This window comes from Phragmites australis, chromosome 15, assembly GCF_958298935.1.
Source record: "Phragmites australis chromosome 15, lpPhrAust1.1, whole genome shotgun sequence".
Taxonomy (NCBI): domain Eukaryota; kingdom Viridiplantae; phylum Streptophyta; class Magnoliopsida; order Poales; family Poaceae; genus Phragmites; species Phragmites australis.
Genome location: NC_084935.1, coordinates 28,421,009 through 28,446,353, shown reverse-complemented (window position 1 = coordinate 28,446,353; position 25,345 = coordinate 28,421,009). Strand labels below are relative to the sequence as shown.

Sequence of the window (25,345 nt, the reverse complement as noted above, 5' to 3'; positions counted from 1 at the left end):
TCTTAGGACCAAATTGGCGCCTCCTGCAGTAGCACAACAGTCGACAGTGCCAAGTGTTAAAGAAACTACTTCCAGTGCTAAGCCGATAGATAGTTCGGATGATCAAAAAGTTGAGAGGAAGATGTCCTTGTTGCCTGGGACTAAATCGCAGCCCCAATGGTGTCATAGAGACCTCTCACACTCTCAAAAGAGAAGGCTACAAAGACTACGCAAGCAAGAGTTGGGAGAAGCTCATGCTGAAAAGGTGAGAGATGAAGTGTTCAATGAAATCAAGTCGGTGTTGCCCATTCGGCAAGAGTGGAGAGTGAAGCAAGTTGCAGCACCTATCGTGACACCTAGTGATGATGAAGATGATATGCTAGACGACTCTCCAGTAATTAGAGATGACTCTCCACAACATGATGGTATGGATGTCAACATGGTTTTTATTTTGCCTTCAGAATTCCGAGCTATTGATAAGGAGGTTGCTCAACTGAATCTTGGTCTGAAGGAAGCCATATTTGAGAAGCCTAAAGAATTGAGCCAACATTTGAGGCCATTATATGTCAAGGGACATATTGATGGAAGGTTGATTTATAGAATGCTAGTGGATGGTGGAGCTACTGTGAACTTAATGCCATATTCAGTTTTTAAGAAACTAGGGAAAGAAGATGGCGAGCTAGTGAAGACAAACTTGGTACTTAATGGCTTCACCGGCGATCCTACGGAAGCCAAAGGCGTAATCTCTATGGAGCTCACTGTTGGAAGCAAAACGGTGCCTACGGCTTTCTTCATCACCGATGTTCAAGGTAATTACAACGCGTTATTAGTTCGTGATTGGATTCAAACAAACCGTTGTGTGCATTCTAGCTTGCATCAATTCTTAATTCAATGGGTAAACGATGAAGTAGAAATTGTCCACGCGGATACATCAGTTTTTGTTGCTTTGGCTGATGCTTCAGTAGATTGGCAGCATGGGAATGTACAATATCTATACAGTCAAGATCTTTTGGGTTATGATTTTCTTAGTGTTACTAAGGATAGTTTTGTACCTGTATATGTACAACCGATTGTTACATCTCAGCTTAGCAATGTAATGTTATAAATGGATAAACAAAGTAATTTAGATTGGTTGCAACAGCGTGTGGAGCAATATTGGTCTAAACAAAACGATATTTGTGAAACTATTAATGATTTTGATAAGGTAGAAAAGTTAGGACAAGGTTTTTCGTCGACCGACCCATTAGAAGAAGTGGATATAGGGGATAGTACTATTCCTAGGCCGACATTTGTGAACAAAAACATTCACGCTGTCCAAAAAGGCAAAATGATTGCATTGCTTAAGGAATATATTGATTATTTCGCTTGGGAATATCATGAAATACCGGGACTTAGCTGTGAGCTGGTAGAGCATCGGCTTCCCATAAAATCGGGTTTTAGACCTCACAAATAACCGGCTAGAAATTTTAATCCTAACATGTATGGGTGAATCAAAGAAGAAATAAGTTGTTTGCTCGCTGCGGGGTTTATTCATCCTTGTAGGTATGCTGAATGGATATGCAACATTGTCTCGGCGGAGAAGAAAAACACCGGTAAGTTGAGAATATGCATTGATTTTAGAGATTTGAATAAAGCTACTCTTAAAGATGAATATCTTATACATATCGCTGATATTTTGATTAATGATGCTTCGGATCATAAAGTTATTAGCTTTTTAGATGGTGATGCAGGTTATAACCAAATTTTCATGGTCGGAGAGGATATGTCCAAAACGGCTTTTCGTTGTCCTAGTTTTGTTAGTTTATTTGAGTGGGTTGTCATGACATTTGGTTTAAAAAATGCCGGTGCTACTTATCAAAGAGCTATGAATTTGATTTTTCATGATTTGCTTGGTGTTTTCTTAGAAATATACATTGATGATATCATTGTCAAATCGGATGCTATAGATAATTATTTCTTTGATTTGCGTTTAGGTTTTGAAAGAATGCGTCAGTATAGTTTAAAGATGAACTCACTCAAATATATTTTTGGTGTGCCGACAGGCAAGTTTTTGGATTTCGTAATACATGAGAGAGACGTAGAGATGGATCTCAATAAGATAACAACTATAGACAAGTTAGGGGCGCCACAATCAAAGAGAGATGTTCAAAAGTTGTTAGGAAAAGTCAATTGCTTGAGGCGGTTCATATCTAACTTATCCGGCAAGGTTAGTGCTTTTACTCCTATACTTCGATTAAAGAAATAAACCAATTTTACTTGGGGGCAGAACAATAACAAGTTTTTGATGAAATCAAAAAATATTTGTCATCACCCCTCCCCCCCCCCCCCCGTGCTAAGGGCGCCCAAAGCCGGAACCCTGTTTCGGCTATATGTTGTTGCACAAGAGACGGTGATAGTTATTGTTCTTACACAAGAAAGCGAGGGTAAAGAATATGTGATTACTTATTTGAGTCGACGTCTCTTGGTTGCAGAAACAAAGTATGTATTTATTGAAAAATTATGTTTATCCATATATTATGCATACGCCAAGTTGAGATATTACTTATTTTCTAGTACTTGTGTGGTTGCGTGCAAAACCGATGTTATTAGATATATATTGCAGAAGCCAATTTTGAGTGATAGAATCAGAAAGTGGGCGTATGCTTTGATTAAATAGGATTTGGCTTATGAACTGTTAAGATCCATGAAAGATCAAATTGTTGCTGATTTTATTGTTGATCACTATATTGATAATGATAATTTGATTGGTGTTATTAGTGTGTGTCTATGAAAATTATATTTTGATGGCTCGGCTTGTAGAGAAGGTTAAGGTGTTGGTATTGTTTTGATTTCACTTAGGGGTGCTGTTTTTGAGATATCAATTCGCTTAGAATACTTTTGTACTAACAACCAAGCCGAGTATGAAGCTCTCTTGTTAGGTTTGCAAATTTTAGAATCCATAGGTGTGAAACATATAGAAGTATTTGGTGATTCATTATTGGTAGTGCGGTAAGTTTCTAAAGTTTTTTAATACTTTGATGGGTCACTAAATAGCTATTTAGATAGATGTTTAGATATCATAGCAACATTGAATGATTTTATCATCAACCTTGGATGCTTTGATGGGAGTTTTTCTTGGCCGCCGTTCCCCTCATCTTGTTGTGGGCGGCAATTCCTGCATATAAATCAAAGCAAAACAAAATGAGATATGTAGATCAAGATCCAGTAACATGCAGACAGTCACAGGGAAGAGAGAGAGGCACTCACCCGCTGGCATTTTTCTTGGCCACTGTTCGCCTCATCTTGCTATGGGCAGTAGGCCTACAGATTGCAACCCATGTGCAACTGGAGAGAGAGAGAGAGAACGCTCAGCTGGACCGCTCGTACTCGGAGAAGGCGACACAACCGTGGCGATCGCTCGTACCCGGAGAACACGGTCAGCTGGGCCTCTCCCGAGGCAGAGGCGCGACTGCACCACCACCAGCTGTGGCGGTCGCTTGCGCTCACGGGAGAGGCGGAGGCGGCAGAGCGGGGAAGGGGAGGAGTGCGGAGGCACCGGTAGGTTCGGGGATGGGGAGGAGTGCGGAGGCGGTCGAGCGGTTTGAGGGGTGTCCAAATCAGCCTAAGAAGCGGCTGAGCGGTTGTAAGATGCGGGGAAGGATCATATACTATGTACGGTATAGATCCGATTCTATCATAACTCGTATATTTTATAAAAATATAGATGCTATCAGTTGATCCGGAGCTATTCTCCCGGTGCCACTACCAGCTCCTCCCTGAATGTTAGCTAGTGAATAGGGAGTCCAGTAGCTGCATGTATGGAGTTAGTTACTGCACGATGGTGCTTGTATCTGTGTATAAATGTATCCACATCATGATCAATGAACAGTGCAGTGTATTCTACACGATCTCATCACTCTACAAGAACGAACACGTCAGTCCTCCCAAAAAAAAGCACAAAAACTCATAAGGATAGGACATCAGGAACATAGAACAAGCCTCGATCGAATACAGACCCCGGGAGGCGCAGCGGCAGGCAGCCACATAAAAATGTAAAATTTACTGACAAGAATTGTAGAATCAATCCAGTCAATCTAGATCGTAAAATGTATGATAAAATCGAAATTTAATCTAGATCGTAAAGTCGTAAAATCGCATGACAAAATCTAAATTTTGACAACTGACAACTCGACATACATGCTGTCAGACTTCAAAAAAATTAATATCCTTCGAAATATTTGTAATAGAATCATGAAATTCATACTGGCTGAGCCTTGAGTGCAGATACGACTGGGGGGATCAAGATGCAAAACAAAAGGGTACTGCACAAATAATGAAACACTTTGGCAACCAATGAGACATTCCATTTGAACTCGCAGGCATCAAGGTGAGGCCAAAATACACTTGAATTTGCTTGCTACCGCAGCACTAGAGTTTCAGACAACCCACACACACGTTCTAACACAGAGAGAGTGTTAATCTAAAGCTAAGCAACGAGGGTAGCTAGATTGATGAAAGATCCTCGTACACAGACTTGATCCCCGGCCTCTCGGAGACCGGCCGGATGCATCTCAGTGCAATGCCCAGCGCCTCCTTCATGCCCTTCACAGCCTGTGGGTTCTCAGAATCTGAGGCCATGGCCTGGTCAAAGCAGTCCGATCCCCGGCCTTCTGCCACCCGCAGCCGGACCCAGTCGGTGAGGTCGACGCCGCCCTCGGACCCCGAGACGACGTCGCCCGCGCACCTGCCGGTCAGGAGCTCTAGCAGCACGACGCCGAAGGCGTACACGTCGGACTTGAACGAAGGGGCGGGTTTCTTGGAGGCTGCCAGCTCCGGGGCGCGGTAGCCCAGCACACCCAGGTCGAGGATCTGCTCCACGACGCCAGCCTGGGTCATCAGGCGGTGCAGGCAGTAGTCGGCGACGCGGGCGTTGAGGTCAAGGCCGTCCAGCAGGATGTTGGTGGCCTTGAGGTTCCCGTGGGGCATTGCTCGGTCGAAATGGAGGTAGTTCAGGCCACGCGCGACGTCGACCGCCATCTTCAGACGCTGTGCCCAGGTCAGTGGAGGACCTCTCCTTCCCGGTCGATCTGCTCAGATACAGAAAAACATCTCTGTTAGTAGGAGGTTACAAGGATTTGCAGATGGAGTAGTCAAGAACCCTATAGTCAGATTAAGGCATCTGCAGAAACAGGAAATCGGTAAATGAGGGCATTACCGTATAGAAAGCTAGCAAGACTTCCTGGCGCAACATAATCCGACAAGATCAGTTTCTCATGTGGTGTTGGACCCCAGTAGTACCCCCGCAAGCCAACCACATTTGGATGCCGAATGTTTGCAAATTTCTTGGCCTCCTTCGCAAACTCTTTCTTGGGCCTTGCGACACCTTCCCTCAGCCATTTTACAGTCAGGAAGACACCGTTCTCCAGTGTCGCCCTGTACGACGTTCCATGGCTGCTCCTGCCGAGAACTTCAGCCGGTGCCCTTGAAAGTTCCTCTGGTGTCAGTGTGATTGTTTCATCCAGAAAATGCAATTCCCCTGCTAACCTGTCAGGTGATCTGACGTCCAACCGTGCTAAGCCTTCCTGGCCATATGCCTCTCCAGAATCCGGTGACCAAGAGAAGCGGCTGCCCTTGGACGGCGAAAAGCCCCCAACAGCTGACTTCTCTTCTTGGCTTAGTGCTTCAGATGTAGAGCCCTTTCGAGTAGCAAGCTCATCTACTGAGACCAAACCACCTTTGCTGTCCTTTCCTTTCATACTGGCAATGTCTTTAGTAGCCCGGTGGAGGTTCTTGTCTGAAACCTTGTCTGAGCTAGGAAACTGCCGTGAAATCCGCTTGTAGTGGCATACAATAGCAATCAGGATAAGGATGACAAGAACAACAATGCTAGCTGCTACAATTGCTACTTTAGCAGCTGTACCGAGTGATTTGCCACCTCCTGAACCAGATGGGGAATTGCCAGATCCAGATGAGCTAACAGGATACTCTAATTTTGAGTTCCCAGGATGGAAGGAAGATTCTGGAAACTTCCTCAAGTTCACTGGCACAACACCAGATAGGTCATTATAGGATGCATTGAAGGATAGGAGGCTGTCTGGAAGTTCCTCGGGCAATGGCCCAGTGAACTGATTCGTTGATATGTCAAGATCAGTAAGCGCCCCAAGCTTAGTGACAGCAGCAGGTAATGTACCAGAGAAATTGTTTGTAGATATGTCAAGAACTCGGAGACCAGATAAGGAGGCAATATCATCAGGGAGGCTTCCATTGAAGTGATTTCCAGAGATATCAAGCACTTGAAGACTCAAATTTTTGGATGAGGATCCAGGAAACAATATACCACCAGAAAGCATGTTATCTTGGATGTAGAGCTCTTGCAGCATGGACGAAGTGAGTAAATCAGCAGGAATAGGTCCACGGAACTGATTGGAGCTCAGGTCAAGTACAGTAAGTTTGGGGTACTGAACAACAGCTTCAGGGATGCTGTTAGATAGAGAATTATAGGAAAGATTTAGGTAGTTTAGACGAAGGAACTGAGAGCTCACATCAGGAATTGTCCCAGTTAAGTTGTTCTGACTAAGGTCAACATATTCCAAATCACTGCTCCATTTGGCAATAACTGATAAATTTCCTCTAAACTTGTTATTTGATAGATCTAACACAGTGCAGCTCCCAGCAAGCAATGGAAGATCCCCAAAAAGAGCATTGGAGGACAAATTAAGGATTTGCAAGGTAGTTGATGTGATCATATTGATATGCCCTGCACAGTATAGTAAATACAGTTAGTCCAAAAGATAATAAACGGATAGGAAATATGAAAACGTTGGTAAATGCATTTGTACACATAATATTCATGTTCTTTGTATACCAGTTGCGGTAACTGCTAATGTATTGACTTCTAGGAGTAATGAACTTGCTTTACTCAAAGTAAGACATTGATAGCTGATACAGTTGGATCTGGTAATCCTGTGTATACAAATGGCTGCCTCATATTAATACTTGTTGATATTAGAAGGGAGTCCACAGCATTTAAAACCAACCACATGGCAAGATGGCCTAGTTCTTTATTTTGCAGGCCAGGGCAGAGTAATAATTTTGGGAAGCTCAGAGTGGTGTAAGGTACTATAACTAGAATGATGGAGATACAATGCACTGCAACTCTTGAGAATTAGTACAGCAGGATGTAAACTGAACAGCTACACAGCAGACCCACAGATTACTTCCATGTATTATGTACTAAAAACAGAAATTTGCAGTGCATCTTAATTAAACATGACAATTTGTGAGGTCTGCCCATTGCATTATCTCTTTTCATCAATAAGATATCATTCCATCAGGATATATAACCCCGAAAAACCTGCTTCTCTGCATGTCAAAGCTATATATCTAATACCAGAAATCTATTTTTCTGTCATGCATCATGAACTCAACACTGAAATGCAATTAGTCATTTCTACCTAACATAACTTTTTATTTGTGTTGCATGTTTTGTTATCTCCTTTCATTCATCAATTCTCAATCATGCTACTGTAATATATGTATATAACCAACCAGCCTCTGCATGTCTAAAACTATATCAAGCTAGCAATCACCAATTCGTAAATTTATATTTTTTTTTTGTTTGAAACAAGGACTGATTCATTAGTTGCACTGAACAAAATAAATGAAGCTTTAAGGCAATGCTGCAGTAGACAACAATATGAGCAATGATTGACATACAAAGAATCTCCGATGCTAAATGAATACTCTATATAGAACTAACCTAAGGCAAAACCAGAATAAGCTAACAGGTGCGAACTTGACCACAGATCATTGAGTTCACTTGTCTTAGGTAATCAGCAGCTCAAAGAATAATTGACATCGCATAAATAGGGTGACATACAAGATCAAACAACACCAAGTGCTAGATAAAGAAACTAAGCAGTAGCTCAGTGGTTAGTGCCTCCGGTAGAGGGAACGGCCACCAGGGTTCTCTCGAACCCGGGGCGCATCAATTTGTGGGTACTCCTTGAGAAACTGGTTTCAGCGAGTTTTCTGGCCAGCCAGGGTTCGGTACTCCCCTACCTTAAAATTAAAAAATGCCCGGGAGAGTCTCTCCTCGTGGTCGAGAAAAAAAAAGTGCTAGAATGCTAGATAAAAAAAGTGTTCATAAATGTTCTTGATTTAGTGAAAGAAATGATATCACTCTCTGTGATCTTCATAATAAGGATGGACATCGCATAGCATGCAGGAAAAAGGAATAGAAGTACTGAAAGAACAATTGTTAAGTAGAGTTAATACCTGTCAGTTTGTTATCACTTAGGTCCAGTTCGCTTAGTACCAGAGAATCTCCCTTCAGAAGCCCACTAGGTACAAATCCAGTGAATGCATTGTTTGCAAGTCGCAGAACTTCAAGATCATAAACATAATTGAACCCTGGCAGGTCACCAGATAACTGGTTACTGCTCAGATCAAGCACCTTCAGTCTCCCAAAGGTCGAGAGCTCAACCCCATCGATCAATGACCCAGTCAACTTATTGTGGCTCAGGTTCAGATATAGAACTGTCTCTGAAATATCTGCTAGAAACTTGAGCTCTTTGGGGGTAGTACTGGTGAGCAAGTTCCCGCTGAAGTCAACATGAGCAACACTTGACTCAATCAAGAATTTCCAATCAACACCACCATCCAATTGGTTCCAGCTCAGATCCACAGACTGGAGGTTCACAAGGAGTCCAAGCCCAGCCGGAATACCCTTTGTGAAGGCATTGTGTGACAGGTTCAGTGCCACCATGCTCCGCAGACCTTTCAAACCAGCAGGCAATGGGCCTGACAATGAGTTGCCGCTCACATCAAGCGACTGAAGCGACATAAGCCCGTCGATGGACTCAGGCAGTGGCCCTGAAAAGTTGTTCCCAGCAAGTGACAGATTCTGCAGGCTTCGAAGCTTGCCAATATCTTCAGGGACTGGACCCGAGAACTGATTGTTAGAGATATCCATGAACTTCAAGCTCTTCAAACTACCCACATTGCTTGGGAGGCTCCCAGAGAGATTATTATTGGCCATAGAGAGCTTCACAAGCATGGTGAGGTTGGCAAACACAGAGAGATCAGCAACACCAGAGATTCCATGGCCATCGAGCACAACCCCCGCCACGCTCGCCCCATTGCACACAATGCCATTCCAGGAAGCCGGGCATCCATTGAAATCGATCGACTCATCGTTCCAGGAGTCGGTGATGAAACCAGCAGGGTCATGCGTGATCCCCTTCTTGAACGCGAGGAGCGCAAGGATGTCCTGCGAAGGCAGCTGGCCAAATGCAGGGGAAGCAAGAAGGAGCAACACCAAGAAACCCCCAAGAAGCCCCATCACTGTCTGTCTGTCTTCCACGAAAAGACTGGAATCTACCAGGCTTCAAGAACACAGCACCTGATGCATTTCTTGGATAAAAACGGGGTGAGCGTGCGCGCAGTGTAGCTATCACACAGCTGTTAGTGCACACTGCTACTAATAGCCACGGCACTTGTCCCTTTCACCTGATCTCTACAGCAGCAACCCACACTGCCGTAAAACCCCAGATTCCTTAAACTCCTTTAAACCTGAAATGAGCACAAGAATGTCAATTTCAGCCCAGATTCCATCTTTAACAACCCCCTAAAAACCGAATCTTTTAGCTCACGGGCAGCTAAAAATCTAGCATAAATAACAAAAAAAAATGCATCTCTTTCTGAAAAAAAATCATCTTTAAGGATCCAAATAGTTAAACCCCACAGCTTTAATCTCTCAGTAACGCAGGTAAAAGTGCTACCTTTGCCCACTAAAAACAGGCACCCACCACAACTTGAACCACGAACACTTGTTTTGGAGGGGATTGAACCATGAACACAGCTCAAAAACACACACCCTTTTAGCTTAGTTCACCCATCCAAGAAACCACAGATGCAACGCAAACCAACCAAGAACAGCAGCAAGTACATCTCCTTACCGAGCAATGAAACCGGCTGTTCTCAGGGCATTAAGACCAGCACCCACCACCTTAGAGAATGAATGAATGAGTGTGCCGAGCTGGGTTGCAGGGGAGGAAGGGAAGGCAATGGGGTCAGGGAGGAGCCCGGGGGAAGACGGCAACTACGGAACCCTAACCCTAGCTAGGAATGGGTTCCCAGCTGCTGCTGGGGTGGCGGAGGAGGAGGGGAGTCAGCTGGGGAGCGGAGTGGAGAGTGGGGTGGTGGCTGGAGCTGGGGGGCAGCGAGCAGTGGGGGGTGCGAGTGTCGTTTCTCTGTCCTTGCTCCATTGCCTTTCGCGGGTACTAGTATTTTACTGTTCTCTTTGCGTTTCGGTCCTTGGGAGAGGTCACAATTTAGATTTCCGATCCATCTGAGAATGGGTCTAGCTTTGGTCAACTGTGCTTAATCTAGGCTGGAGCACAACTATCATCATGCAATCGAATTGCTCTGGTCTATTCATATGATCATATATGCACTGTTAACTTTTCCATGAAATGAACATAGGCGTCATGATGCTCTCCTAGCTTGCTCGGAAGAAAAATCTATGTGCTCCGGTAGAGACAGCCATTCATAAAGCTAGGCCTATAGCTCGGCCATTCTTGCTGTGCTGGTAACGTAAGCCTCTCGATTCTCGACCAACATCACGAGCCTCCGGAAATACTAGATTTGGAAGGGGTGAACACTAAAAACGACAAAGCAGGGGGGCCCGCGGTCCTCCACGCTGCTCTTTTTTAATCTCTTTTTCCGGCGTTTCCCGCTTTTTTCTCTCACCCGCCAAAACGGGGCCGCGCCAACAGCAGCTTCCCTCGCGGACCCCAAAACCGCGCCTCAAATGCGGCTCACTCCCCACGCCGAGTGCCCTGCGAGGCTCAAAAGCTTAGGGGCTGTTTATTTCTTGCCCTCAACAAGCTAAACTAAAATTTGACTATATATAAAAATTTTGACTTCTATTTAGTTTAAGATAAAAATTTGATCGTGCTTTGAAAATTTTGATCTCGCAATTTTTTTTTTCTATAGCATAGCTAGATAAAATAGCTGCTTCGATTTTTAGTCGACTAAAAATTTGACTTACCTCAAACCAAATATTACTTGATATAACCTCAATTTTAATATAACTAAATTTTAGCTTAGCTTTATGTGATAAGAACCAAACAATCCCTAAGTTTATAGAAAATGTAGGCAATTTATTTATACTTTAATACTCACCAGCACGTTAAGACTTTTTCAGACCTCAAATATAAAAATAAAAGTCATCTGCAATTTTTACTCGAACCAAGACATCTCGCTATCTTATATTTACTAATTGGTGGTGCCTCCACATTAATCATAGAAAAATTCTAAAAATTCTCATAAAAAAGCAAAATATCCGACCGTCGAATTGATTGATTGACTAACTGTAACCATAGATCAACAATCAAAAGAAACAAAAGATTAAAAAAAATCATAGAGTCCAACTCCAAGACTACTTCTTGCCTTGTTTTTCCTTTTTTTATATAGATACCCTTTGTCCAATAAGGTTACGTTAGCAAACTCTAACTTAATTACGTTAGCAATCAATACACTTTTCCAAATCAATTAAAATATACCAATTAAATATGTGTATAATCAAACATTACAAAATTAAAACAACAAAACGCAAACATATTACGGATTCTCACATAAAAAATAATATGAGATTCGGTGACGACATTAAAAATAATAATAATTTCAAAAAATCAAGAAACAAATAAAAATCAATTTGCATAACACATAAAATGAAAATTATAAATTAGATCTATTCACAAATAATAAACATGATTCCAATATTATGAATAAAAATTACATTATATTTTACATCCTAATATTTAAATATAAATAACTGATGTATCTTAGCATACAACCATTATTAACACAAATATCTAGAATTCAGCTGTAAGTTAAATTTCTAGCCTGTGCAGTCGCACAGGTTGATGCGCTAGTGATATCAAATTGAATTGCATACTCTAATCAATTAAAAAAACTTAAGTCGACAGAAAAAAAATACACAATTTACTTCTACTTTGAACAGGCCCTACGCCGCAGCGAGAAGGCGGGTCACTAGAGCTCATGGCGTGGCGTGGCGGCCGGACTCCGCGGTAGCCGGAGTTGATGCCGATGCACAGCTGCGTGTGGCCGCGGAACACGGGGAAGACCAGCGCGTTTCCCTCCCTCTCGCGTGGTCGCGCCACCGTGGCGACCGCCGAGGCTGGCCGGGACGCATCAGCTCGGCGCTGCTCTGCTCACGAGTCCGTGACGAAGATGACCACAATATCCAAACTAGATACTACTATATTAATATCACATAGTATTTACAAGTAGCGAAATCAAAAGTGTGGCACAAGAATTTGTTTTTTTTCATGCCTCCAAAGTGGTTGGTGAGAGAGTTACGTAGGTGCTTATCATCCCATGGCGTGCCGTCACAGAGGATCCTCCTGTCACGTGGGCCCGGCCCCACCTGGTGTGGGTCCGTTTCTGCAGTTGCCACTGCCACTCCTCAGCTAAAAAATACTCCCATCATTAAAAAATACCGCCAGCTGAAGCACAGGATAGAACAGGATCCTTTATATGCCCAAGGTCCCATGGCAATGGCATGGTCAAATGGAGGATGGTAGACGAAACAGTTCCTAATCCTGCCATGCATGTGAAACAGGACACTGCACGCCGGTAAAAATGAGCGAGATCTGGTTCTTAGTCGCCCAGCCTGTGGACCACGATGTCATTTCATACAGTTACTTCAGACGTCTGTCCACCTGATCGGATTCTCTACAGTAATATACAGAGGCTTATATGTGGATCCGGACCCAGTGTCAGCCTCTATGCAGTAACTGTAAGGATCCGTAGCTGGGCATCAATAGCTGGTGCGTGTAAGAGTACTGTTCGTCAGCCTTTCGCGCCATGGCACCAGCTACAGTCGAAGCAAATTCTTCACCGCGTGCCTGAACAAAATCACCGTTACATAAAGTTCCATTTGGGATGGCGCTGTTCCTTGCGAAAATCCTTGCGTTCCAAACACGCCTTGAGATCGTATTCTTTGAAGGCCACAGTGTTAGTGCAATCTCTGTCCAGCCTGCATTTTATTTGACCCAGATTTTTTGAATATATCCTTTGTGGTTGATTTTCTCCGTCTCGGCTGTTATTGCATCCATGTCCAACTAGTTACCAGTTCAGTTTATTATGCTTGCTTTTGTTACTAACCATGCGTGGTTAAGTTGGTGATTGGTGTGAACGTTTGTAGTAACAACTAGACGCAACGAAAAAGGTTTCTTTGCCAAAGTTTTGTCTTAATTTTCTCCATTTTGTATACCAGGTGGAAAAGTTTCACATTCTGACGATCCTGTTGATCTTTTCAGATAAACAACTTCACTCTCACTTTGAGTACCTTTCTTTTGCCTTTTCGTTTCATTTTTAAGTAAACAGATTGTCATCTTTCTGTCATCAAGCAAAGTTGCCCATGTGTATTTTGACCCCAGCACCTGTAATCTTCCATAGTTTATTCACAGCTCTTGCAGTGCTGCTGCTACACAGATGCCTGCTGCTATGCATATCAAAGATACTAGTACTACTAGTCTACAGCTGCATCATTTGTGATTGGATGAAGTGAGATTGAAACAAATTTTAATCGATCGGATGGACCACACTACCCTTCTTTTGCCAATGGATGCCAGATCTTATTATAAGGGTGCAATTGCAGGCACCAGACCAGAGAGGTTGTGGTGGTTAGGCATTGATAAAGGGTCAAAGGTCTCAGCAGCATCCAAACAGCATCCAAAGCCAAGGCCCATCTCTCTCTCTCTCTCTCTCTCTCTCTCTCTCTCTCTCTCTCTCTCTCCAACTGAAGCTGTATCATGATTGTCCGCTGCTGGCATGCAGTGCAGGGCTGGCCCGAAGTTTGTTGAGTTTGCTGCTTTAGAGGAAATGCCTGACACTTTTCCAAACTTTGTAGGTGAGTTTAACAGTAACTACCTAGCTTTAATCATGTTGTGAATTACAGCTTGATCTGGATCATATCCCCTAAGTGGGCCTTAATTGCTTTTACCTGAAGATGTAAAAGTGTAAAGGTGCAGCTGGGATCTCAATTTTGTTTTATATTCTTTTTCATTCACCTGCGAAAAGACCGAAATTAGCAACTATTATTTTTCGTTCTCTGCTCTATTGGTCCAACATGTCAGTGAAAGGAAATTCCAAAATTAGATATTTCATTCTCCTCTGAAATTCCCGAAATTTGCAAAATTTTGCTGAAATTTCGGCGAAATTTTAATCTCTGGGTGCAGACATGGCTTGTATTCAAGCACAAACTCAGCCAATTTAGGAGTCCAATTCCAACCAAGTTCAGCTTTATGGTAAGTCAATGCCAAACTTGTGAAAGCAACCACACATAAGTACAAACAGTAGAGGCTAAACAAACAGCTCCAGCTTGAATGGATTGTGTGGGGACAGCACCAAACTTGTACAAATGCATTCAGTTCTCTCTTGGCTGAAATGAGTCAGTACTATTGCTGCGAGTGTTACCTGTCTTGATCGTTTGTTTTTCCTATCTCTCTTGATTGGAATTAGTAGTACATCAAGTCTACTTATAGAACTAGTTAGCAAGTCTTAGTTGCTATGGTCAATCTTCTTGTCTTCTGACAAAACGGATGAGAAAGGAAATGAGAAATAACTGTACAGTAACATATGGTCTATGGTCTTACCTTATTTGTTTGGTTTAGACTGCTAATGGTCTAGCAAAACAAAACAAAACAAAGAGCAGAGCATGTTTTATCGGCTGTCTACAACAGAACAGTATTCTAAGTAATTTAGAGATGACTGATTAGGACAAGAGTGAGGTGTTTACTTCCTTTAGATCGGCGCATGCTGCAGTTATGTCTTTACAGCGAAGAGAGGACGCCAAATGTTCAGGCTTCTGCTGCATGCATGGAACAGTTTGCACGCACTAGCTAGTAGCAGGAAAGTTCGTAGCACGAAACTGGAAATTTTTACTCACTTTTGCCCTTTGAGTTTTGATAAGTATACTAACATGGAGTTGACTACAGACTAAATACAGGGAAGTACAGACCTACCTTAAGGAAGGAAAAGCAGCATTAAAAAATATCTAAAGTATTGTTCAGAAAAAAATTATCTAAAAGAAAAGGTGTCCGGTAATGTTCATTGAAGGACATTACTAATTTAAAGTATTGGCGGCAAGATTTCTTCAAGAACACATGAGCCGGTTGAATGAATGGAATAGGATCATCTGACTTCACGACTTCACTCCATCGTGAGGTGTTGGATCTCAGATGAATGAATAGGATCTGATACTACAGTGATGGTACAACAGTTTATGAACAGTGATATTGCTACAAGGTGATCCATCGTGAGAAAAAGTGTCAGACTTTAACTTTCATGTTACGTGTCAAATTTAGCTTATGTTTCCTCCATTTGTCTTGAGATTGTTGTCGGTGAGCATATGTTGCCACCATTACCACTCTTTTAAACCTGTTTGGGATGTATGACCTGTACAATGTTTCGGCTAGGACTATCTGTGGGTCCTTTTAATAAAAGGAAACACAGTGGTTTTCCCTTGGTGGAAAAAAAGTTCTCTAAAGGACATATTGGTTGGTAAAGAACTAAAGATGATTTTTCGTTTCCATGTTCTTTCCTTTCAATGAATTAATTGTACTTTTCATCTATATGTATGTATCCACTTCATTCACAAGTTGCAAGTTATCAGGATCGGGATTCTAGGTAGAATTGTTTTGAAAAAAATGTATATTCGACACAAGAATTGTAATATATTATAAGAAATGAAATCTAAAATGTTGATTTTGATCAATTTAATTCAATTCTGGAAATTTAAGTGCACTAAATTCACATCAATTATAATTAAGATCCACGGAAGGATGCGTATCATTCCGGTTGCGTAGGATCATAAGATACGTATTAGGATCCAGACAACCTTGGTTGCAAGGTGAACCCCTTCTACTAGAAACACCCAGCCACACCTTTTGTAGAGTTCTGGTTAGGGCTAGTGATTAGGACTTAGATCAGTTAATTTAACGGGCCTTGCTCCACTGGCAGACAAAATGAGTAACGAACAATAGAGTGATTCATGATTGCCCTGCCCCATCAGCACCAACACAGACCCTACACAAACACGCCCGTGCCTGCACAGAAGAAAGATGCAACTCCCAAACAATCTTTGCCTGGGTTTTTGCAGATGCTTCTGGCAAGAATCCTAACTGTCTGTCCATCATGGCATATGAAGACCTTTGTTGGTTGAGCTCATGATCTGCTCTCCATTTTTCTTCTTCTGAAAAACTTGACACCTCTGTGTTTACTTTGCTTGATTTGGGTTGTAAAGTAGTACTCCTATTTGCTTGCACCTGCAGCCAACCGTTTCGTTGTGTGAGACAGAGGGGAATTAGTCACTGCAATCAAGAGGCTGCCACACTGTGCTAGAATCATGGAACTGACTGAGAAGGATGGCTCTTCTGTTGGGTATGGTTTCCTGGTGAACGGTTCAGGCCCAATTTTAGCCCAACAAAACTTGATCATCCTTCTTGATAAGATTCTGGCCCAAATGATCCAGTGCGTTGCTTTGCACAAAAAAAAAAAAAACTAAGTTCAGTATTATCCATTCACCACCGATTACATGCTTGTTCTAGATTTTCACAAGTAAATCACCGGTTTGGATGGTAGTCTAGCCTCCACATCTAAATTTAAAACCATACAGGTGGGGATCAGATTCTGGCTTATTCAACTCTACTTTTTCTTTTTATTATGTTTCTTTGGTGTGTTTGTATCTTAGTTGTGTGCATCTGTGCTATGTAAAGGTTGGAGAAAACTCTTGTGTGTTTGTATCGTCTCGATGTAACGATAAAAGTTAATAAAATTTTCCATTTCTAAATAAAAGTACATCACCAAAACCAGAGTTAGACAAATGACCACGGCCCCGTGAAAGAACATTAACATTATAGTAACTATCCAACTGAGAATCGACTAACAAATCTTGCAACGTGTTTCTGTATTTAAGCCAAGCATTGCCTATGATGAGTAAGAAAAGAGAAAAATTTCAGGAAATTCAGTGAGTGAGCCAGTGTAATCACAGAGAAGTGGTTGCCTCTGCCATGGCTCTGAAAATGAGAATGCCTACACACGTCAGTAAAAATAAATGACTACAAGTTCAGAGATCATCCATCTCTTTCAGTTGTCATAAAATTAATTATTTTTTTCTTTTTGCTGCATTGCAGCTCAATATACACCCCATAATATCAAAAGTCCCATGATGATGCATATTTTTCCCCTCTCATAAAGATTTGTGCCTACATAAATGGCAGCTGGTCAAACGAGCGTGGGAGCATGCAACCTGCAGGCACAAGAAACTGGGAAGCAAACACTGGCAACATGACAACGCATCGAGGTGCTTCTTCATAGTGATAGAAGTAGGACTGTCTCACCACTTATCAGCATGAGCTTCTTTGTAATCGAGCCTGTTGCCCTGTTAGTCCAACATTCTGCCCTTGATGAGGAACCAGATTGCTTCAAGATTTAATCCCTACACAAGCATACAATAATTTGACGAACCGGAGACAAGAATATATTGAAATGAATATGTGAACTTCTTTACTGGATAAAATATTCGGAATTTGCACTTAGCAAAACTGACTCACAAAAGAACAAATAAATTTCTCAATCAGGGGAGAAAGAAAGCAAGTCCCATGATTATCCGTTCCCCAGCTAGAAGTTTCCTTCAAATTCCACCATGTTCAGTTAGTCATGTGAAGGATAAGATTGATCAAACAGCAGTGGCCCATGGGTCCACGGCACAACACAGCAACTGACACTTGTCAAACAGAGCTTAGTCACTTGCTGCTACTTCTAACCTGCCTTCTTGTATTTAAAGCAAGAACTGCACATGAATTAGCCAAGAAAAAGAGAAAGACTGACAGCAAAAGGAAGAGTGTGATTTTGAGTCATACAACATGGCAGCCTCTGTCATGACCTCTTTGGCTCTGAAATCATCTCCATCTCCATTCTTGGAACGGCCGCGGTTTCGAGGCATCCAGGTCCAGTCATCAGCAAGATCATCATCCTTAAGAGTAATGGCCAAGAAAGCAAAGAAGATTCAGACTTCTCAGCCTTTCGGTCAGTACTTGAAACAGAATCTAGCATAGAAATTGAACTACAGATATTAAGCTGAAGCATCTGACACAGTAGATGTGTTGCTCCTTGCTTCATGCATGCATATGCTTACCATACCTTTTTTGGAGGAAACATATGCATACCAAATTTTCTTGAGGAAACATTTTATTCTTACAAGTGAATCTCAAAAGAAGAATAAAACAAGATATAGTACTAGTATACTGGATGGCATTCTCCATATAGCACGGTCCCTGAATTGAATATTTACAAAGAGGTGCAACGGCGATCATGGCCTCCCCGCCCCACTTTCCGCCGACGCTCTCCCCGACCTCATGGCCGTTGCGAGGCGGGCCCCGCCGGTCCTCCTTCCCCGTCCGTTGGCCGTACCCTCTATTGACGATGCTGGTTGGAAGTTGGTTGCCCCATGTCGTCGCTCCCGTGCGTTGAAGGGCGCCGCTCCTCGCCAGCAACATCCTCCTTGAAAGCGAAGTCTGCCCGCCTCTCTTGATGGGCGTTGTCTGAACTGCTTATCCACTGCGTCCCTCACATGCTTCCTCAAGATCCGACGGATCGGGCCATCACCGTCAGCTAAGGCGGTCATCTCCCGCCGCCTCCACTCTGGTGAGTTCGGCGGCCACAGGCGCTACGCCGTCCTTCTTGACCTCGTCGGAGCCGCGCTCATCTCGGGCCACTTTTACCCTCGCAAGTTCTGAGGCGTTTGGGTCTACCCCTCCAGGTTCTCCACCGGCGCTTGCGGCTCCTTCCCCGTTGTAGAACTTCGTCAACGGGGTCGTTGTCCACGGCCCTACCATTGCTCCTGTGCGGTGCATTGTTCCTTGGTCGGATTCTTTCTCAGCGGATGAGAATCGACTACGTTGGGTGGTCTTGGCATACGCCGACCGAGCCTGTCAGGATATCTAGGCATCCGAGCTTTCTGCTCACATTGCTGTCAACATCGATGTCCCGACAGCGGAATTCAGAGTCATGGTGTTCTACCTTGACAATTTCCTTATAGTCTGCCGGCCGTCGTCCTCTGACGGCCTTTGGTTCTTCAAGCCGTGGACATGCCTGGCTTATGCGGCCGGCAGTACCCTGCCGTGTTGTCGTCTCCTTCCGTGGTGCCCCGCCCCATGCATGGTCTGTTTTGACAACCCAACAACTCCCATCCAACCTTTGCGGAACCGGTTCTTGTGCAGTCGCATTAGCGGCCGTCAGATGCGAAGCAGGCGGTAGAGGCCTGTGCGAAATACTGTATTAAGAGGCTGTAGCAGAAATACCATGTTGAAAATTACTGTAGCAGTTGGTATTGTAGCAATTCATCTGCACTGTTCACCACGGAAATGGGTGGCCGAGAATCGGTGCAGTCGTAACTTGTAGTCGCAGTTGCGACTGCACTGGATCCCGTCGCAACCTTTGCTGGATTAAGAGGCTGGAGGACGAGGCACTGCTTGCAACCACCTTGGCATCCGTGCACATACCTTTTGGTTCTTTCCTGGTCGCATCACCCAAGGCGTCAGTACCTCGATTGTCCACGCCTTCGGACACGGATGTTGTGCTCTCTGCTTTCGGCGGGTCAGAGGCTACGCCTACAGACCCTATAGTGGCCTACCTCCCATCCCGTGGAAACACTCTGATCAACACCTATGACCCCATGCTGGAGGAGCCTAGCCACTATGGGCATGTTTGGTTGCCTGCATGCTCTCAGTCTGACTGTATGAGTCATACAGGCTGAGTTGAGATAGGCTAGGGAGATGCAGTAGGGTCTGTTTGGTTGGTTGCATGTGTTCAATCTAGTTGAGAAGAGATTGTATTTGGTTATCTGCACGAGTATATGTTGTAATACAAAGGAACTCATTTTTTTACCAAATAACCTAGGTTGAAAATATTTTTATAAATTAGTACATCACCGGATAAAAATATTAGTGAATTTTTTACGATTTTTTGAGAATTTTAAGTAAATATTGACTTGAGCTTTTTAGATCAAACTAATTAAAATGGGTTGTTAGTGACCTCTAATTTACTCATGAAAATATTTAGAATTTTTGAACCTCTAAATAAAATCGAAAGTTAAATAAAAAAATTTATATACACAGTATTTTTGCATCTCGCCAGCCAGGCCCGACGGAAACGACTGATTCCAGCGTTTCCCCGAGCCTGGCTGGGTGGATACAGCTGCATGGGCGGGTACAAGCTTCAAACGCTGATCCAAGCATCCAAACGAACTTCTGCGTGAGCGTACTGCATCGACGGGTGCATGCACGAGTTGAGCCACCCATCCGAACACGTCCTATGCCCCTATGGTCAGGCAGGATCACGAGGTGCCCTTTACTCATCGCCACATCTCCCATGTGTACTCTAGGCGTCGGCGTTGCGTTGTGATTGTTGCCCCTCCAAAGTGCCATGGGTCCGCTCACACTCATGGAGAAGCTTCTTCGGCACCCATCTCACCCAATGAGTCGGGCCCTTCTCTTCTTGGGCCTCCTTATGCGGGCCGCAGTTGTCGATCCATTCGCTCGGCCTGTCGCTCACCATCTTCACGAAGGGGCCATAGGCTCCGTTGCTGGCCCCGTTGTCGGACGGACTACACCACCCCACCTCAGCTGGCAGCTGATTCACCTCAACCGGCTCCGATGATCGACCTTGCCGCTCCGGCCGCGAATTCAAGGGAGGGTCTCGCAGCTGCCTCGGTGGTCTCCACCTTCCTCCAGAGGCTCTCAAGGGAACTCCCCACGCTTCTGGCCACGCCTACCCGTGCCACTTCGCTTCAGCCGAGCTCAGACACCAGGTCCCGGCGGAGTGGCCGACTGGCCACCCAGTCTAGCATCTCCTCAATCAGACCCTCCAAGCGAGGGGAGGCTTTGATCATGCACCGTCTAGCCCTGGCCAAGAACAATGAGGCCATTACATCAGAGATGCGCACGGCTTACTTCAAATTGTTCGAAAAACCCCTGTTTGAACAGCATCTGCAGGCTCTCAAGGAGCTATTTCATGCTAGGGGGCACCGACTGACAACGCTGTGATCAACGAGGAGCCTTAGGGGTGTTAGCTGTCGCTGGTTGCAGTGGGTATTGTTACCCCGCATGGATAATTTTAACATTTTAAGCTGGAATGTCCGTGGCCTAAATTTCAGGGCTCGACGTGGCGCTGTCCGTTCTGTGATCGCTGAGCACAAGCCTGCAATTGTGTGCCTGCTTGAGACAAAGCTGGTTGTTGTCACTCCGTTTATTGTTAATGAAATTTGTGGTCTCGGTTACTCTACCTTCTCCTTCTTGCTTGCAACCGGCACTAGAGGCGGAATCATCGTGGCTTGCCGGCCACCTTTTACCTTAACTGTTGTTCAAGTGTTCAATTTTTCTGTCAACATTCAAGCTACCTCACCTTCGGATGGTTCCTTTCGTCTGTTGTCTACGGTCCAAATGATGAGAATATTAAGGACTCCTTCCTCTCGGAACTCGCTCAGGTTCGCTCACATTCGCCTTGACCTTTGTTGCTAATCGGTGACTTAAACATGATCACCTCATCCGCAGACAAGAACAACTCCAACCTCGACAGGAGATCCATGGCTTGGTTCCAGCGGTTCATCGCAGAACAGGAGCTTAAGGACCTCCACCTCTTCGGTCGTCGTTACACGTGGTCCAATGAGCGGACTGTTCCCACCCTCGTGAGACATGACATGCCGCTTGCGTCCTCGGAATGGGACATGGCCTTCCCTGACAGCTTGTTACTGGCCTTATCTTCTGAATGCTCGGACCATTGCCCCCTCTTGCTCTCTTCTTCGGTGGCAACCCAAAGGCGTAGACGCTTTCATTTTGAGGCTTTTTGGACAAAGCTGCCCAGCTTCTTGGACGCTGTCTGAGACGGCTGGAAGTTGTTGCCGGCCGACCAAGCCAAACCTCTGTTAACTCGGCTGGATATCTTGCTTCAACAAACGACTAAAGCGCTTCAACGCTAGAGTAGCAAGTCTGTGGGCAATATCAAAGATCAGTTGCTCATGGCTCGGGAGCTCATCGCTCGGCTTGACGCCGCGCAGGATGGACGGAGCCTCACTACTGCTGAGGCGGCGTTACGCAAGCATCTCAAATTTATCTGCCTTGGCCTTGGTTCCCTTGAGCGCACAATTGCTCATAGTCGATCAGGTGTGGCTTGGCTCTGAGATGGCGACGCCAATTCCAGACTTCATTCCTTCGCCAATTTCCGGGAACGCAAGAATGTGATCACCTCTCTTCTCACATCGGACGGGCCGATCTCCTCACATCCTGCTATGGAGCAGGCTGTTCGATCACTTCAAAGCAATCCTAGGTGACTTCTCATCCAGGGCTCACTCCGTGGACCTGGTGGGTCTCGACATCTCGCCCATCGACCTCCAGCTCCTCGATTCTCCCTTCTACGAGGCTGAAATTTTTGGGGATATCAAGAGCCTGCCTCTCAACAAGGCTCCAGGCCCCGATGGCTTCACCACGGAGTTTTATCGCGCTGCATAGCGTGTCATCAAGGATGCTGTAACACTCGCCATTTGTGCCTTCGGCACTGGTGACAACTAAGGCTTCAATAGGCTCAACTCAGCATTGATCACTCTTTTACCGAAGAAGGAAGGGGCAACCATGGCTGCTGACTATCAACCCATAAGCCTAATACACAACATCAGTAAGCTAATCTCCAAAGCTTTGTCTCTTTACCTCGCACCTAGGCTGAGTTCCTTAATCACCAGCAGCTAGAGCGCGTTCATCTCCAGCCGTTCAATTCACAACACCTTCAAATTGGTCCACTCAACGGCGAGGTTGCTTAAGAAATCTAAAAGGCCGAAGTTTCTATTTAAGTTGGATATATCCAAGGCCATGAAGGGATGGGGTTTCGGCCCTCGTTGGTGCTCATGGATTGAAGCCTTGCTGGGCTACTCATCTACTCGGATTCTCCTTAATTCAATCCCGGGACCATATATCTTTCACGCGAAAGGGCTGCGGCAAGGGGACTCCCTTTCCCTGTTCTTGTTTGTGTTGGTGATGGACATCCTCAATTGCTTGCTCAACAAAGCCGATGAGGCACAAGTCATTCAACCCTCGGGTCATAACTCCATTCAACATCGATGCTCATTGTACACCGAGGTCATTGCCCTCTTCGATGCGTCTACCATGTTTCAAGTCGGCAATGGGGAATCAACGCTTTGCTGGACCGATGCTTGGTTTCATGGCAGCTCGTTTCGCTCGTCGGTGCCGGATCTTGTCGCCTGTGTCGCACGACCGCGTCTCAAGACAAGAACGGTGAAAGATGCCTTGCACAACCGCAATTGGGTTCGAGACATCTCGGGGCCCCTTTCCATTGCTGCAATCACTCAGTTCCTTGACTATGGTCACAGCTGAGCACTGTCGCCCTGGGTGATGAGCCTGATCGTGCTTGTTGGAGATGGAATTCTTCTGGGCAGTACTCAGCGAAATCAGCCTATGGAGTCATGTTCCAAGGGTCCATTAGATTATAGGGAGCTCAATTGGTCTGGAGATCGTGGGCGCCAGCGAAGGTGCGGTTATTTGCTTGGCTTGGGCTCCATGGTCGCCTCTGGACCGCAGCTTGAAGGAAAGGCCACGGACTTCAGTCGGACGACTCGTGCAGCCATTGTTCGCAGCGCCCAGAAACAACCAATCATATATTTGTGCATTGCTCGTTTGCTCGTGAAGTATGGTGGCTAGTCTTGGGTGTCCACGCTCCGATGGAGGAAGCAGCTCTTCTCGACTGGTGGTACGACCTTTGTCAACGTGTGACCAGGGATCTTCGCAAAGGCATAGACTCCCTCTTCCTCCTAACATGTTGACGCATATAACTGTCAAGGAATAACATTGTCTTCAATAGCCGGCACATTTCCACTGAGTCCTTAGTGGCGCACATTTGGGGTGGACACCAAACGATGGTGTGCCGCCGGGGCGAGGCACATGCTTATCCTTCTCGACCAGTTGTGTCGCTAGGGGTCCGTCATGTAACCTGGAGGCTGGGGGTTCCGTTCTGTTTGGACGTTGATACTTGTTTGTATATTAGCGTATATGTAAAACCGGTTTCCTAGAGTGCTAAGTAACTGGACCTCCTCCGGGTCGCTGTGTAAGATTTTACATTTCACTCTTCTTAATCAAAGATGCGCAGATCTCCTGCGTATTCGAGAAAAAAAATACTTTTACAAACTTTTTTTTTATGTTATTGTACAGGGCCTGCTGGAGGATTGAACTTCAAGGATGGTGTTGACGCATCTGGAAGGCCAGCCAAGGTCAGTGTTGAGGTTGCAAATAAAGAAAAAATCGACAGAAAAGGCATCACCATCACTTAATATTGTTCCATTTTGATCAGGGAAAGGGTGTCTACCAGTTTGTCAGCAAATACGGAGCAAATGTTGATGGGCACAGTTAAATTCACCCCAGACCAACCACCAACATCACCAACTTTTATATACTAAGGCCAAATCTCAGTCTAAACACAACCCTGATGTTAGTGCTAGAAAATTCCTCAATAAAAAAAAGTAGAAATACAAGATTCTACAGATCTGGTACGGGGAAAGGTCTACTTCTGTTCTCTTCAGTAAGAAATAGTGACCAGAATCTTGTTTTTTAAAAAAAGAAATAATTATCAGAATAATATTGAAACGATTTTTTTTTAAATGAGACCAGGATAACACTCATAATTCCAGACCCCCTTCAATTTTAATGAGATTAATCTTTTCCATGTAGCCCAATATATAACCCAGAAGAATGGTCTCCAAGTGGTGACGTTTATGTTGGAGGTATGCACAGAAAACCCTCCCAAAACAACAATCTTAAAGTTCTCGATGCTACTTTAAAAGTTTCAGATGTTTCAGTTCCCTAGGCACATATGATCTCCCTCCCTTGATTTATGCAGGAAAGACAGGGTTGTTGCTCTGGGCAGTCACTCTTTCTGGAGTTTTGCTGGCTGGTGCTCTTCTTGTCTACAATACTAGTGCCTTGGCTTCTTGAAGCCTGGATGCAGCAAATCAAATATGTACCATGTTGTGTTTACATTATCTACAATAGATCTGTATTCAGCTATATGTTCCTAGACTTTATTACCAGATGTGAATAAAAATCCCATGAACAAGTAATGATCTGATGAAATTCAGAAAGTAACAGAATTCAATTGATTCAGCTGACGAGGCCATGATAGGTTACATGGACAGAACGGCTGAACCAAAATAATTGAACATAAAACCAATGAAATAGCTGACATTTATAAAGTTCTGCATATCTGAAACTCAATCGATGAAATAATTGAACAAAAC

General features: G+C 44.4%; 2 protein-coding genes across 3 annotated transcripts; one reads left to right on the top strand and one right to left on the bottom strand.

Annotated features, from left to right (window-relative positions):
* Positions 1-4,346: 4,346 nt before the first annotated feature.
* LOC133893359 (LRR receptor-like serine/threonine-protein kinase GHR1) lies at positions 4,347-10,206 on the bottom strand. Of its 2 annotated transcripts, none has more exons than XM_062334360.1 (4): positions 9,918-10,206; positions 8,236-9,531; positions 5,174-6,715; positions 4,347-5,045 (listed from the first exon to the last, which is right to left on the bottom strand). In XM_062334360.1, the coding sequence occupies exons 2-4, from the start codon at positions 9,299-9,301 to the stop codon at positions 4,462-4,464; spliced, it is 3,192 nt and encodes a 1,063-aa protein (XP_062190344.1). In that variant the 5' UTR covers positions 9,302-9,531; positions 9,918-10,206; the 3' UTR covers positions 4,347-4,461. The 2 variants fall into 2 exon arrangements, with proteins under 2 accessions (XP_062190344.1, XP_062190345.1); XM_062334361.1 differs by lacking the exon at positions 9,918-10,206 and adding an exon at positions 9,741-9,908.
* A 7,647-nt stretch (positions 10,207-17,853) lies between these two features.
* Positions 17,854-25,168, top strand: LOC133893078 (photosystem II 10 kDa polypeptide, chloroplastic-like). The gene is made up of 5 exons (XM_062334046.1): positions 17,854-18,078; positions 24,264-24,322; positions 24,403-24,458; positions 24,780-24,832; positions 24,949-25,168. The coding sequence occupies exons 1-5, from the start codon at positions 17,916-17,918 to the stop codon at positions 25,041-25,043; spliced, it is 426 nt and encodes a 141-aa protein (XP_062190030.1). The 5' UTR covers positions 17,854-17,915; the 3' UTR covers positions 25,044-25,168.
* Positions 25,169-25,345: the final 177 nt, after the last annotated feature.

Bases quoted from the DNA above. Each gene is read 5' to 3' on its own strand.
- LOC133893359 (XM_062334360.1), bottom strand. From the start codon at position 9,301: ATGGGGCTTCTTGGGGGTTTCTTGGTGTTGCTCCTTCTTGCTTCCCCT. The intron at 6,716-8,235 runs GTATTAACTCTA...TATACTGTGCAG, and splicing joins AAGTGATAACAAACTGACAG to GGCATATCAATATGATCACA. The intron at 5,046-5,173 runs GTAATGCCCTCA...GTATCTGAGCAG, and splicing joins TCTTGCTAGCTTTCTATACG to ATCGACCGGGAAGGAGAGGT.
- LOC133893078 (XM_062334046.1), top strand. From the start codon at position 17,916: ATGGCAGCCTCTGTCATGACCTCTTTGGCTCTGAAATCATCTCCATCT. The intron at 18,079-24,263 runs GTCAGTACTTGA...GTTATTGTACAG, and splicing joins TCAGACTTCTCAGCCTTTCG to GGCCTGCTGGAGGATTGAAC. The intron at 24,323-24,402 runs GTCAGTGTTGAG...CATTTTGATCAG, and splicing joins CATCTGGAAGGCCAGCCAAG to GGAAAGGGTGTCTACCAGTT.